This window comes from Diplotaxodon limnothrissa, linkage group LG17 (assembly GCF_057381915.1).
Source record: "Diplotaxodon limnothrissa isolate DT_005_m linkage group LG17, D_limnothrissa_male_GT1.1, whole genome shotgun sequence".
NCBI lineage: Eukaryota > Metazoa > Chordata > Actinopteri > Cichliformes > Cichlidae > Diplotaxodon > Diplotaxodon limnothrissa.
Window position 1 is genome coordinate 10,687,604 of NC_140612.1, and position 13,896 is coordinate 10,701,499.

The window sequence follows — 13,896 nt, forward strand, 5'->3', positions numbered from 1 at the left end:
TACAGAATCACAGATCTTCTGTAGACTGTGAGCCACCTGAAAACACCTTGTTAGAGACATTAATTCAGGCTGTGCTTTCAAAGCTTGGTAAACTTTTAAAGTGCCCTCATTCTCACCAAAAACGTTTGTTGGATCTACTCTTGGACAAATTCAAGTGGATGGATTTGCATTTAGACCGAAAAGTGCAGAATTATTTTGACTGCATTGCTAATGCCATTTTCACTGATATTTGTGACAAATTACATAAATTGTCACTAATATCATTGGGGAGGAGTGGGGAGGAGGATTCAATGAATTTAATGGGACAACCAATATTTAATATCATAACTACTTCAGTATTCCAAGAACACCTGTTGGCAGTAACAATTATCGATAGACTGGAATCATATGAAAAGAAAGAAAGATGCAGACTTTCAGTGGAAATCTTTGTGGAAGGACTGATTTCCCGGGTTGCAAAAAAATCAGGCACAGTCTTCATCATTGAAGATGCTGAAGCTATCTCCAACCGGCTTACCATGAAAATCTGGACTGAAATCAGGGCAGAATACGACAAAATCCCCCCAGAGAAGTTCAAGAAACTCAGCGAGAGGGTTTTCAAATCCCTCTGTAAAAGATGGAAGCATGCAGCGGTTATTGTGACATTCTGGCAATTAAACGTCCAAGATCTTGATGAAGATATTGTTAAAACTTTCAAAAGAAAGATATTCACAGAACCAAGTTGCATATCTAAGTGCTTCTCATCGGTGCGTGCATTTTTTGGGAGGTTTAAGGGAGGAAACAAAGTTTCCCCTTTATAGTGACATCGTGATATCAACAGCAAGATATTTTCTAAAACTCACTGGACACTTTAAATTAGCTAGTTTTACATTTAGATCAGATCAAGTCATTTTTGAAATCCCCAGGAATGGTCGCGGCAGATGGCCACCCCGCCCTGAGCCTGGTTCTGTCGAAGGTTTCTTCCTCTTAAAAGGGAGTTTTTCCTTCCCACTGTCGCCTCGTGCTTGCTCAGAGGGGTTTGTTCTTTTGGGGTTTTCTTTTTAATACTGTAAGTTGTTACCTTACAGTGTGAAGCACCTTGAAAACACCATTGTTTCCTTTGGTGCTATACAGATTGAAGTGACTTGCACTGACAACATAACTAAGCTGGGACTTTAATTTAACATCAATAAAATTATAAAAATATTACATCTTGATTTCTGCTTGTTTTCATTGTCTGTGACTTAATGAATACAAATGTGTAATTTAACAGATTTTTTCTTTATGTTAGTCTGACCGGTGATTCCACGTTGGCCTTAGGTGTTGGCGCGGATACGCTGCAGCCCCTGAGCCATTAATGGCCCAGCACACTACAGTAAAAACAAAACAACAGCCATCTCTCCAACTAGGAAAGGAAAATAATAAACTGCCTCCTTGGAGGCAACCTGACTCAAAACAGTTGCAGTCCAACTCAGACCGACTGCAATCACTCTCAGGCAGATTGATGAAGATCTGCAAATAACTGTTGTCTAATTTATAAACGCAGACAGATTCCCAACACGTCTGTTTACAATAGAGGACTGTACTTACATGGTTGCAAACTGGTTGTTGTCTTGCTTATATGAAAACATTGCTTTGGAGCAATGAAACTCAAACACATTCATTTTTAAAATGCCTCAAAATGAAATTTTGAAATATTTGGCTTTATGCTTTGAAAGTGCCGTTGTGAGTGGGAGTGTGAAATCCTTACTTGATGTGTTCCCTTTGCCTTTACTGTTTTCAGTTTTATTTGTCATATGCAAGTTAGCACAGGGTCAACATTGCAATGAAATGTGTTTGACGAGCAGCAGTCACTCAGCAGCATGGTACAGTAGAAATATAATAAAATATAATAAAATAAAAAATAGAAAAATAGTAAAGAGCAAAATATTAGAGAGACGTGGTAAAAGAGAAAAGATGACTAAATATATATGTATCTATAAATATAAATATATGTACACTAGTGATTAAATAAGAAAATCTTGAAAAGAAATATGACGGGAGGCCAAATGGGATGTTGCACAGGAATGAGCAGCAGAAAATTACAGTATTACTCAGACTTTTAATAGTCATATTGTCAGTTTTGGCCGACGGTCATGGGTCACTTCCACTAAAATAGCACGAGACTGGAGTAAAATGTACTTTATTAATGAGAACACATGGTGATACAGCAAAGAATCCAACCCTTCTGAAAAGCAAATGGCTTCCTGTTATACTCTACCTGATTCAGGTGAGCATCTGGAATAGACCAAGTCTGGGGGTCAGCAAACCAAAGGAAAACAAAACCCTCCCCATAAGAAAACCACTACAATATAACCAACACATCATAGACATATGAAGATTTGGAACAAGTCCTATAAATAATTCCATAACATATAAACTTCAGTCTCTTCTATATACATTAAAACAGCGGTCCCCAACCTTTTTTGCGCCACGGACCGGTTTATGCCCGACAATATTTTCACGGACCGGCCTTTAAGGTGTCACAGATAAATACAACAAAATAAAACTAGTACCGGTACCGGAAAAAAAGAAGATTTATTCATAACACACGTGAAAGACCCAGGAAAACAGAGTTAACGATAAAAACGATAACAAAATAACGATAAAAAAACGATAAAAACTCTGAAAACCATACATTTCACACCCGAGCCTCATCTCTCGACCAAACGACGGTCCGTGGCCCGGCGGTTGGGGGCCGCTGCATTAAAACACCTTAACCACACAGTTAGGTTTCAGCCCTCGCTGACTCAGAACAAAGTGAAGCTGCATCTCATCCATGCTGCATCCTTGGAAGAACTCTGGAGAAAAGTGCCTGCAGGACCGGAGGGAGTTCAGTCAAACCACAGCTGGGAGAAGTATTCTTAAGGAACAAACTCAGAAGTGCAGACACACCTGAAAAGAACGTAAGAAAGTGCATACTGCCTTCCTTCTTCCAGCCCGGTTTTTTCAATGCTAACTGGGATGTCGCAGTCTTTAGCTCGATCGCCAAGTAACTCCTGGTGTCTCGGAACAACCAGAAAGTCAGCCTGGTCTTCCAGATATTCTGCTGTGCATGCAGAAAGATCACAGATTGCATATCACAGGTCACTCCTACATTTGATAAAATGTCTCATGCTCTGCTTCATGTGGACAATGTAAAAGTATGAGCTTGAATGCATTTTTTATGTTGTTTTCTTAGTATTAAATCTGTAGAATAAAACCAAAAAGAATGTTTGAGAACTCTGTAAAAATGTCTAATTGTCAGCTTTAGTAATGTAATTCATATTCATAAAGGTCTCTGTACTCATCCCTTTCTAGTTAAAAAGAAAAAAAATCACCCTAAAGCCATAACTTAAAACACATTATAGAGCATTTACATGTGTGCCGTTACCGTTATTTGTGTCCAGTGGTTCCTCCAGGATTTGGGGTTCAGAGGTTTCATCCAGTTTTAATATCAAGACTTCCAGCTCTCCTTGCACAGCCACATATGTGTCGCACAGTGCCACCTAGCGGTCAAAATATTTAGGAAAAAAACAAAAACGAGGAAAAATGCTTAAGTTAGAAATTTCCCAGTACGACAGAAATTGTTCTCTTTCTCTCATTATGTAAATGCAAGCTATCCACTCAGAAAAGGCTTACATTTTTAAATATAAATAGGTGCAGTGAACATGGTTGATATAACAGTTTGACACAGTCACAGATAAAAATAAGTGAAGAAAAGCACCTGCTTAGGTGTGATTTTTGGAAGGTGCAGGATGACGGAGCGTTCAAAATCCAGGACGGAAAGATTCTGGCTGGAACTTGAAGACTGAGCTGTTGGTAGAAAACAGGCCTATTGAACAGAAGCTTTTTAGTCCTAATTCACATCTAATGTAAACTCTTTGCCATATGAAATAAAATACACACGGCTCATTGTAAGACATCCTTCTCTGATCAATGATCAGATGATGATTTGTAGATAGTTGTGATACAAAATGAGTGTTTGACTGAAAATATCTTAATAAATTAATAAATGTGTGTTTTTTAGTTACCTTGACTCTGACCGCAGCGCTGCCGAGTGTTTGGCCAGCTGCTCTGAAGACTCTGATTCTCCTGAGTTTCCTCCCAAAGAAACAAACATTATTCCAGTGTAACATAGTGTGTAGGTTATCAGTGAGTCTGCTCATTTTCGATGAAAGACGTTACCACAACATTTGATCTTTTTACAGCCATGTGATGGCCAAACCCGTGGCCACACTCTAAAAGTCGGTAACTTTTGTATTTTCATTCTTCATTTTGAACATAGTAATACATTTTAGTTTCCAATAACTTTATTGATTGGTTTGGATACATTTGTTCTATTTGTAAGCGCGCACATTTAGTTTACTTATGTATTCATACTACTTCATTTCTTTGCTTTCTGACTAACCTTTGTCCTTTTATTTCTTACCTGCTATCATCCCTGGGAGTTGCCGGACAAAAGATGGTAGCCAGGGGTTGAAACCATTAAATACAAGGGAAGATAATTGGACCACACCACTACTTCCTGCTGAAGGGGGGAATGTGTGTTTTCTTTACTTTAAAAACAAAGTATTTGTATTTAATTAAATATTTGAGTTTAGGGTTTAATGGGGTTTTTGGTTTCTTCTTTGGTGTTTAGTTTACTAACAAACTAGATTGTACTGCATCGTTTGTGATTTATGATTGTGTTTGTTTGTTACCCCTCATGTGTCACAATGGTTTGATCAGCCATTATATATACCCTTGTATGTCATTTCATGTTTAGGTCAATTATGTATGTTTGGGCAGTCATTTGGTTTGTTAAGGTTGCAGTCTTTGCCTGGGTTCAGTTTTGTTCCTTTGACCTCTTTTATGAGCTCAACATTTATTGCTTTTGTAAATATAATTTTTTGGGGTTAAATAAATGAAAACTATATTTTTCTAATAATTCCTGGGACTCCTCCTGTTTTTCAACTCGGTCCATCACAAGCCAGCTATTAAAATAAATGGTGTTAAGCTGCCACCTTAACAAAACCTTGTAAAGGTACTCATCATATTTGGAAAATACTTTAAAATCTTCTAAAAAAAGAGTGCAAGTTATCAACAGTATGTGCGGAAAAAAAATCTTTATGTCCAAGACGTCATATTATATTGAAGAGATATTATTTAAAGCAGGGATGTTAAACATAAGGCGTGGGGGCCTGAATTGGCCCATTAAAGACTCCCATCTGGCACACAAAGCACCATATCACAAATCAGTACCACAAAATGGTGTATTGAATAAATGCAGCATCCATTCTGTCCTGAGTCCAGCATGAGAGGAAGACCAAAGCCCAACGGAGATGCTTAAGAAGCACTGAAATTACTGTGGAAGGCATTGTGGAGCAGCAGACAAAGGTTGAAGCACCTTGAAATCGACCCTTATCACAAAAAAAGTAACAAAAACTTAAATAAACAGTCTTTAACAAATTAAAGACATTATTGAATTGTAAATTTAAATGCAGATAAACTCCATAACGTCAATAAAGCAGGTAAACTTTGATTAAGAATTGAGTTCTTACCAGGTTCTGCTGGTTGTGTTGTCTCAACGTAAAGAGAACCAGAGTGTTCTCAGAGCCAACCAGCAGGTCTCCTCTAACCGGGCAGCAAGACACGGCAATGGGCCGCTCTGACAGAGGGATCTCAATAATCTCCATCTGCACTCCACCCCACACAGATGCTCCACCCAGCAAGTGGCCCAACAAACGAACCCCAACGCGGGCTTTCTCCTCTGCCTGAACAGAGGGCAAATAAGGCATTAACATATTTCCCAGTGTGTAATTAGAAAACAGCAATATACATGACAGCTGCAGACTGCCTTTGGTGGAATATAATTTGCTTATTTCTTCTTGCTCTCAGCATAATTTATCCATAACTATGCACATGTTTAAACGCCCTTTATACCATTTGCTTTGACAGTCTGTCTCTAACATAGGTAAGCTTGGACATATGACCATTGAGACTGATTGAGGGTGCTCGTGACCTCAATTTGAAGGTTTTGTATAGTGTACTGCAATATGAAGATAACAGGATGTACAGTTCAAATGAAGACAGCTAGCTAGAGAGCTAGAACAATCTGACAACAACATCTGACTACCAGTTACAAAAAATTCACAGTTTAAATCTGAGAGATAGTTTTTTCTTACAAAAGCTTATTATATTCCTTAGTTTAATCACATTAAAGCAACATAAGATTTATGTATGGAACCATAATTAAACTAATTCACAATGAGCCGAGTCAAGTTTGCCATTCCAATGAAACACATTGGAGATGATCTGCATCCATTAGAGCAGACTGATTGACTGACTGACTGATTATGTGTTAGCATCTATCTGCATTCATAATCTAGATGCTAGTTATTTACAAACCTTTGCTACGCTTTGTGAGACTGACCGCAGTCACTGCTTGGAGACAGGTTGCATACCACCAGAGCGAGGTAATCCTAGTTAAAGGTGGTGTGCATTCAACCTCTGGGTAACCAATTGGTCACTGCAACTACTTGCCATCAACCACTTTTTCCCCTAACCACAAGGAGGTTTCTGTCCTATTTTTACTCTTGGGTGATTTGGACTCGAGATGGTTCTTGTGTACCTGGTAACGCCAGTTGGTGTATGCTCTCAGGTAGGTGGCATTGTTCTTTTCCTCAATGGTCACCAGGTAGTCTCCTAGAAGTGAGTGAGCACAGAGGAGGCAGTGATAAAACCCAAGATTTTTCAGTGTCTAGTGTCTTTGTTTTTGATGCCTTTCCAGTTTACACTGTCATCACTTGAAGCCATTTTGCTCACATATGGGAGACAGACAGCAAAAAAGTGAATGTCAGTACTAGAGATGGCACGATACCACTTTTTTATGTCCGATACCGATATCATAAATTTGGATATCTGCCGATACCGATATGAATCCGATATAGTGTTTTTTAATCAACAAAACTGTTTTTTAAAATATCTTGCTGCATTTTGCAAGTCTGCAAGTTCATACTCAAGTTTAAAACAACAACTACACTAAAGCTATTCTGTTATACCTGTATACAAAAAAAATATTTCATAGTTCAGCAATACTGATCAATCTAATAAACTTAGACCTACACCATTCTCCCTATTCTGGTATTTTAAAGAGTACTTAGCGTAAATATTAAGCAACCTAACTAATAGGGTTCCAACTCCCAGCAACAACAAAAATAAATAAATAAAAAATAGGGAACCACCCCTCACGCTCCACCTCATGATGCTTAATCGACGTAATCAACCTTAATTTGATGCAGTGTGAAAAAAAATGCACAGAAATATTAAATAGATTCAACATCTTTCTTCAACAAAATTGCAGACTGCACAGATGGTACCTTCCCAAAGGAAAAAGTACTATAGCTTACTAGGGTATATATATTAGACTTAATAGTCACTATATACAGTAATTGACTTCTATTCGTTTTACATCAAATTAAAACTTTGGGTGTCAGATAATTATTTATTAAAAGCTAGACATTTTAAATGAGAATAAGAAAGAAAAGTATGTCTTTGTGCCCCCTTTTCCCAGTTAATGCCCTATCGGCCCCCCTGGCTAAACTTTGCTAGATCCGCCCCTGCACAGTTACCAGCGTCAGCTACGTAGAAAAGATCCTGGTGTAGAAAGTAATATTAAATAAATTCTAACAACAGCTTATCAAGCTTAAATGTGCTGCTGTTGTTCAGCCGCTGGTTTCCTCTTTCTGGTGCAAAGTGGACCAAAAACAAACAAGAAAGACGGACTCGCTACAGAAAAGCCGATCAGCTGATCATTTAAGCAGTTTCACGATTGAAGTAGCAGCCGGAGAGCGAGAGGCAGTCGCTCGTTAAGCTTAACGTGGGAATGCTTTACAAACATTCAGAGATGGACTTACACACTTGCTTTACTTCTCTCGGGGATAACTTTGTCGGAGATGAAATGCCAGGTTGCTAGCGAAGCTCCACATGCTATCCAGACCACCGACAGGTCCCGCATGCCACAGCCGCTCTATCACGTGATGCATACTGCTCCGACGTGCTAACGTTCTGAGGTGAGTTACGGCGTGTTGCAAGTTTTGTGAGGTGCTTTCGTGATATTTAATGGATCGGATTACATTTTTTATTTTTCTCCGATATCCGATCCAGTAATTTAGGTCAGTATCGGACCGATACCGATACGTAATATCGGATCGGTCCATCTCTAGTCAGTACAGAGGGCAGAGAAGGACAGGAAATGTCTTTACCTATCTTGCTATGCTGGATGCTCCTCACAGCGCCCATGGTGGAAAAGCGGCAGATGAGGGGGCAGCCCTCCACCTCCACATTGTACGCCTCCACCTGGATTCAGTTCAGCACAACAGTGTCAGGCTACTACAAAGGGTTAGTTACTAAATGCTTAAGTAAGATGAGGAAGACAAAGCATCAATAATAACCTTTGAGCATGATGTAATTCAAGTGGTCTGGAGCGAAATTAACTCGTCCCAGTGGAGTTAACGGGACTGATATGCCCTCAAATACCTTTGCACATCTGGTGGGAGAGGCTTAACACAAAACTGACTATTTTATCTTATTTTGCCTCGCTACCACCAAAGTCATTACTAAAATAAATACATTTTTAAAAAGGTCACAAACTGTAAACATAAGCACATTAAAGCAACCTTGCATCCTCCAGTCGCCACCACAAAAATAGCTCCACCTCCACAGCAGACCAGTCCGGGTTCCTTCTCCACCTGAGCCACAGAGTGGGAAAGCAGTGAAGACGAGAGCATAGGTAATAAAACACGGCTGACATGGGATCAGCGTAGACTTGTAGTCAAGACCGCCTAATCCGAGACCAAGACAAGACCAAGACCAGAGGGTATCGAGACCAAGACAAGACCAAGACCAGAGGGTATCGAGACCAAGACAAGACCAAGACCAAGACCAAGTTGAGACGAGACCAAGACCGAGACCGAGTCGAGACGAGACCAAGACCAAGACCGAGACAAAAAAAGTCTTTAAACTGCAGCCAGATGCTATTCTATATACATATGCAGCAAGGCAGAACAAAGTCGGGCCTGTATCAAGACACAGGGACTAAACCCCAATTCAACCAGACCCAGAACTGATCCAGAATTAAAACAGGACTACAACAGTAACCAAGACAGAACCAGAATCAGAACTAGATGATAGTAGCACTAAAAATCATCATAGACCTGCACTACACTTATTTTTTAATTCTACCAAAGTACAATATTTAGATTGAGAAAAGTTTATATAATTATTTAGCCTCGTTGTGCAAACAAGCCTGCAAAACTTAATAAATATAGAATTTGAAAAGTAACAAATGGTATCTAAAAACAAACACTAGGTACTAGATACATGTTCTGATGAGTTTTGGCAAACAACCATTTGACTAACATGTGTGTCTCACCTGCTCTTGTTCCATCTCTGTTCTGTCGTCATTCTCTCTCTCCCTCTCTGCTCCTCTCTCTCACTCTTTGTGCTGACAATCAAGCCAAACACCAACATCATCAAATATACAGTTGAAACCAGATATTTACATACTCTTCAGATAAAAACACAAACACTTTTTTAATTGTAACATCAAATCAGACTAAATGTTTATTTTTTTAGATTGATAGATATAAAAAACATATTTGTTAACTTTAAGAGTAAAGAGAGAAACTATCTGTATTTCTTAATTGCAAATGGCACCAAATTGTATTCAAATTGAGCCACACTTATGGAGGTCTAATTCTTTTCCTGGTGTTTTGGTTGACATCTCTTGATTTTCCCATGTCAAAGAAACAGGCTCTGTGTTTTGCCTTATATGCATCCACAGCTGTGCCACCAGTTTACTCACATGGACTCTACTAACCTATCAGAAGCTTCTTCAGCTCAGAATGGAATCGTCTGGAGTTTTCTTATTAATTAACAATAAACTTAGTGTATATGTACTCCTAAATTTGATGAAAGTGATTAAAATAGACAGCTCCCTCTTTTTATTCTGACATTTAACTAATTCAAAAGATATTTCAACATGTATTTATCTAAAACAAAAGTTTACTCTAAATTGATGTTTAACAGTAAAAAAAAGTTTTTATGTTTTCTCCATAAAGTGTATGTAAATATCTGGTTTCAACTGTGAATATCCTGCTGTGTATTGAAATTCCTCTTGTTTTGCATAGATATACTGAACAACATCCAAAGTATAATATATAAAATAACATCTACCTGAGTTTTTTCTTTGAAAGAAGCTCCTTATGTCCATTGTTGTGTTCATCAGTACACAACTGAAACCGATTTAGAGAGTTTGTTTAGCCGTGGAGGGAAACAACTGAAAATATGAAATGTAAGCTAAGACTCTAAAAAATCAGCATTGCTGTTCGGCTTTTTATTTATCCATTTGTTGATTCACTCGAAGAGCAAGTAACGCAACCAAGTGATCAGTTTGATATCAATCTTTTGTGATACACCGTCATATTTACATTATTAGTTAAGTACGAATGATTTGCTTTGGTACCTGGTCAAACTTAAGCTCTCCTCTGTCTGCAGCAAATTCGCAGGCAGCAGCTTCTCCCCCCTCGCTCACATGGGTGCTGTGCTCAGTCGCCTAGTGCCTGAGCTCGGATCATACCAAAATTAGGGGGAATTTACGACGGTGTGCTCTGTGCTTCGTGTGTTGTTTTTGGGCTTAAGCCCAGTAAGCCCCCCCCCCGCTCCGCTGATGGTTGACTCCAAATCTCCCGAACACTATGTCGATTTGAGAACGCAAGACCGAAACAGCGAGACCAAGACCGAGACCAAGACAAAAGTCCGTCGAGACCAAGACGAGACCAAGACCACGTAAAAGTGGTCTCGAGAACCACCAAAACATTAGTTAAGGTGCTTCATTCTTACTTTATCTGTGTTTCTCAGAGGCTTCATCCATCAGGGTAAACAGGACTACTACAAGAAAAGGGATGCACTTAGTCTCAGGCGCTGGATTGTTTATCGATGAGGACTGATGCCATCTGGAAAGTTTTTCCTTTATTTGACACATTGGGCTAATTTGCATACTTGCACATATAATTCTCGTGCAGTTTTTTTTTTTTACTTTTTACACATAAACATCATATCACACACACATGAATTTCACACGAAAGTGTACTTCCTCCATTTCTTTGGTAGATATTTTTTGGCGTTTACTAGGAAAAGTTGTTCTTTTTTTACTGATCTGCAGGTCTGCGTCACAATTCAACTTACTTTTGACCAGTGAATTAGGCTAAAAAAACTTTCTGCAGACTTTCTCTCAAACTTTAACATCAGTCAGGGGGGGAAAGGCGAAACTATCGCAATTAAATCTCAGAGACCTGCGGGAACAACACGGTTGTAATAAAGGTAAAAAGAAAAAGAAAAAACACACTACAAACCTCTGTATTCTTTTTCTTTTTTTCTTTTTTTGCCTGTCCCATTTGGTTCTTTAGCCATCAGAATTGTTGTCTGAAGACCAACAAGGATACCCAATGGATTTACTTTGCCAAATGGATCATCGTGGCATTGCCGTATTGGTCCATTTGGTCGATCTTTGTTTTTATTATTTATTATATTTTATTTTCAGATGTTACAGACGGGACAGACATGAGTGAGGGATAGGAAAGGGAGAAAGAAAGAGGAAGGAAAGGAAAAACAGAAGGGGAGAGGGACAGTGAGAAAGGGGGGGGAGAAAAAAAATCATACCCCTACTCCAAGGCCCTGCATGTGTGGGTGGTTGTGGTGGAGCGGGAAGAGGGAGGCAGCTGGAGATGGGGAGGGAAGGAAGGGAGGGGCAGGTAACCCCTCCCTGGGGCCAGCTCCCCCGCTGACCCCAGTAGGCACTCCCACACTCCGCGACCCGCCAGGGAAAGGGGGCCCAGGCCCATCCAGACCAGGGCCCAGTGCAGCAGCGCCCCCCGCGACCCTGAAAAGGATAAGCGGTAGCGAATGGATGGATGGACACTTTGTAATTATCACGGATTTATTTTTACATTGGTGACAGAATTATTTTATTATGTATTTATTTTGTAACTTGTCAGATCAGATCAGTTTTATGTTGCCGTTTTAGGTGAATGGAAAGAAAACAGGTGATGTTATATTTTATAGAATCAATAATCAACTTCCAAAGGATGAAAATTAAATAAAAGAAAACATTTAACAGATTTGAACATGACAGCAGATATCCAAAGGGGGGCTACCATCATATCTGCCCTCTAACCTCTGTATCTGTAGATAACCTACAAAGGGGCACCAGATATAGTGAATCAGTGATTGATTACCTCTGTGAAATAGTGACTGTATCTCTAAAGGGACAGCTGAAAATATTTCAGAAGTCTTTTGGCACCATTTTACCTGGTAATACATACATTTTTCTATTTCCTCTCTGCCTACTCTTGGGAACTACTCGTGGCACACTATTAACTATTTATTCAAATTTCATCAGTTCAAAAGACTCAGAACAAAATAATTTCCACATATTTGGAAAAGCAGTTTTCCAGATGAAATACATAACATACAGTGCAGATTAGCACTGTATACCAATAATGTTTCTATAGCCATTTAAATATATGACTTTCAAAGCTCAACGTTAGTGGAGTAAAGGTAGTGCTACTTTGGAAGGAACCATTTCTTTGTGGCTTTTCATTTTCCTCCACAAGATGGCATCGTCCCTTCTTAAATACGACACGATTATTCCCAGTTGCTGCCCAGTAATACCAGTAGTTAGATATTGTGATAATGCAAAGAGCCGTATGCGTTTTGGGATCAGCCCTTCTTGAGGGATTGTTGCTGATTCGCTTACGTTTCTTGATGAATTGATTTGCTATATTTTGTAACTTAAAAACCGTCAGATTTAGTTTCAAAGTGTAAAGTGAGGTGACAAATACAACAAACAAACAACAACGCAGAACAAAAACTCACGTATAAAGTTAAGTGGTTTTAGGTTTTAGTTCAGTCTTTATTTTGAAAGGAAGACGATTTCGCCTGAAAGTAGCAGACGAAACATGAAAGTTAGGGAGACCAGGTGGAAACGTACATTTAATTAAGTTATTAATTCTATTTTTCTAAAAAATAAAGTCTACAATGTGAACAAGGTATATACAACTTTAGAGTTGGCTAATGACTATTTGTGGGTTGATTTTGTTTCACCTTTTTTGTCCAGGTTTAAACCAATGACTATAGAAAACAGTTTTCTACAGTCATTGGTTTAAACTTAATTTGAAAAGGCGCCCTATTGATTAGCATGTAAATTATCAGGATGTCTAAGCCGGAATGCTAACTAGCTACTGCGTTCGAAAGTTTTGTATCCGTTTAAATATTTTACTTTTAATTTTGCTTACCTTTGCTCTTGAAAATAAATCGCAAATGGTGCTAACTGTACCACCTGCAAGTGACTCAGTAATCAAGTCTGTAACCCAATGGCCATAATTAGATTTAACTTACACTCAAAAACCCGAAAAGTCTCGTGTAACCTAAACGTTTGATAATATTTTAATCGGGGTTTTATTTAGATCATAATTTAAAAGAAATGACGGTGCAGAGAAACAGAAACGCCTCTAGCCTTCACAGCGGATAACACGCACACGGGTTCCTTTTCTGACAGAGCAGGACACCCTTTAAGTCCTGCTCCTCCACCCTCCAAAGACAGTGCTGCCGGAGGGCTTTTCCAGCCAATTAGCACCACCTTGATTTGCATTTGCCCCGCCTGGTCCTGCCACAGCATCAGAAGGTAACTGTAAGGTAGCCAACGAAGCGCCACTTTTACATGCCTTTTAATTGGCACTAGAGAAATAAAACGAAGACGCGTACTGTAGTTCAATTTTTCGTTGTCTGCTGCGGTCCTGACAGATACTCCGGGGTCGGGGCTTTTCTCTGACTGTAGTAACTGAAATGGATGATACCATC

The 13,896-nt window shown here is 39.1% G+C and overlaps 1 protein-coding gene across 1 annotated transcript; it reads right to left on the reverse strand.

Moving 5' to 3' along the window:
- Nucleotides 1-2,721: 2,721 nt before the first annotated feature.
- LOC146614649 (BLOC-2 complex member HPS3-like) lies at nt 2,722-8,765 on the reverse strand. The gene is made up of 8 exons (XM_085376630.1): nt 8,655-8,765; nt 8,241-8,334; nt 6,608-6,681; nt 5,554-5,750; nt 3,722-3,800; nt 3,389-3,503; nt 2,911-3,064; nt 2,722-2,830 (listed from the first exon to the last, which is right to left on the reverse strand). The coding sequence occupies exons 1-8, from the start codon at nt 8,763-8,765 to the stop codon at nt 2,722-2,724; spliced, it is 933 nt and encodes a 310-aa protein (XP_085232756.1).
- Nucleotides 8,766-13,896: the final 5,131 nt, after the last annotated feature.

What these genes read in the sequence shown, in the direction of transcription:
- LOC146614649 (XM_085376630.1), bottom strand. Translation starts at nt 8,765, where the DNA reads ATGCTCTCGTCTTCACTGCTTTCCCACTCTGTGGCTCAGGTGGAGAAG. An exon ending in CTCTTTACGTTGAGACAACA is followed by an intron (nt 3,801 to 5,553) that starts CAACCAGCAGAA and finishes AGCTCAGTCTTC; the next exon opens with AAGTTCCAGCCAGAATCTTT. An exon ending in CTTTCTTACGTTCTTTTCAG is followed by an intron (nt 2,831 to 2,910) that starts GTGTGTCTGCAC and finishes CCGGTCCTGCAG; the next exon opens with GCACTTTTCTCCAGAGTTCT.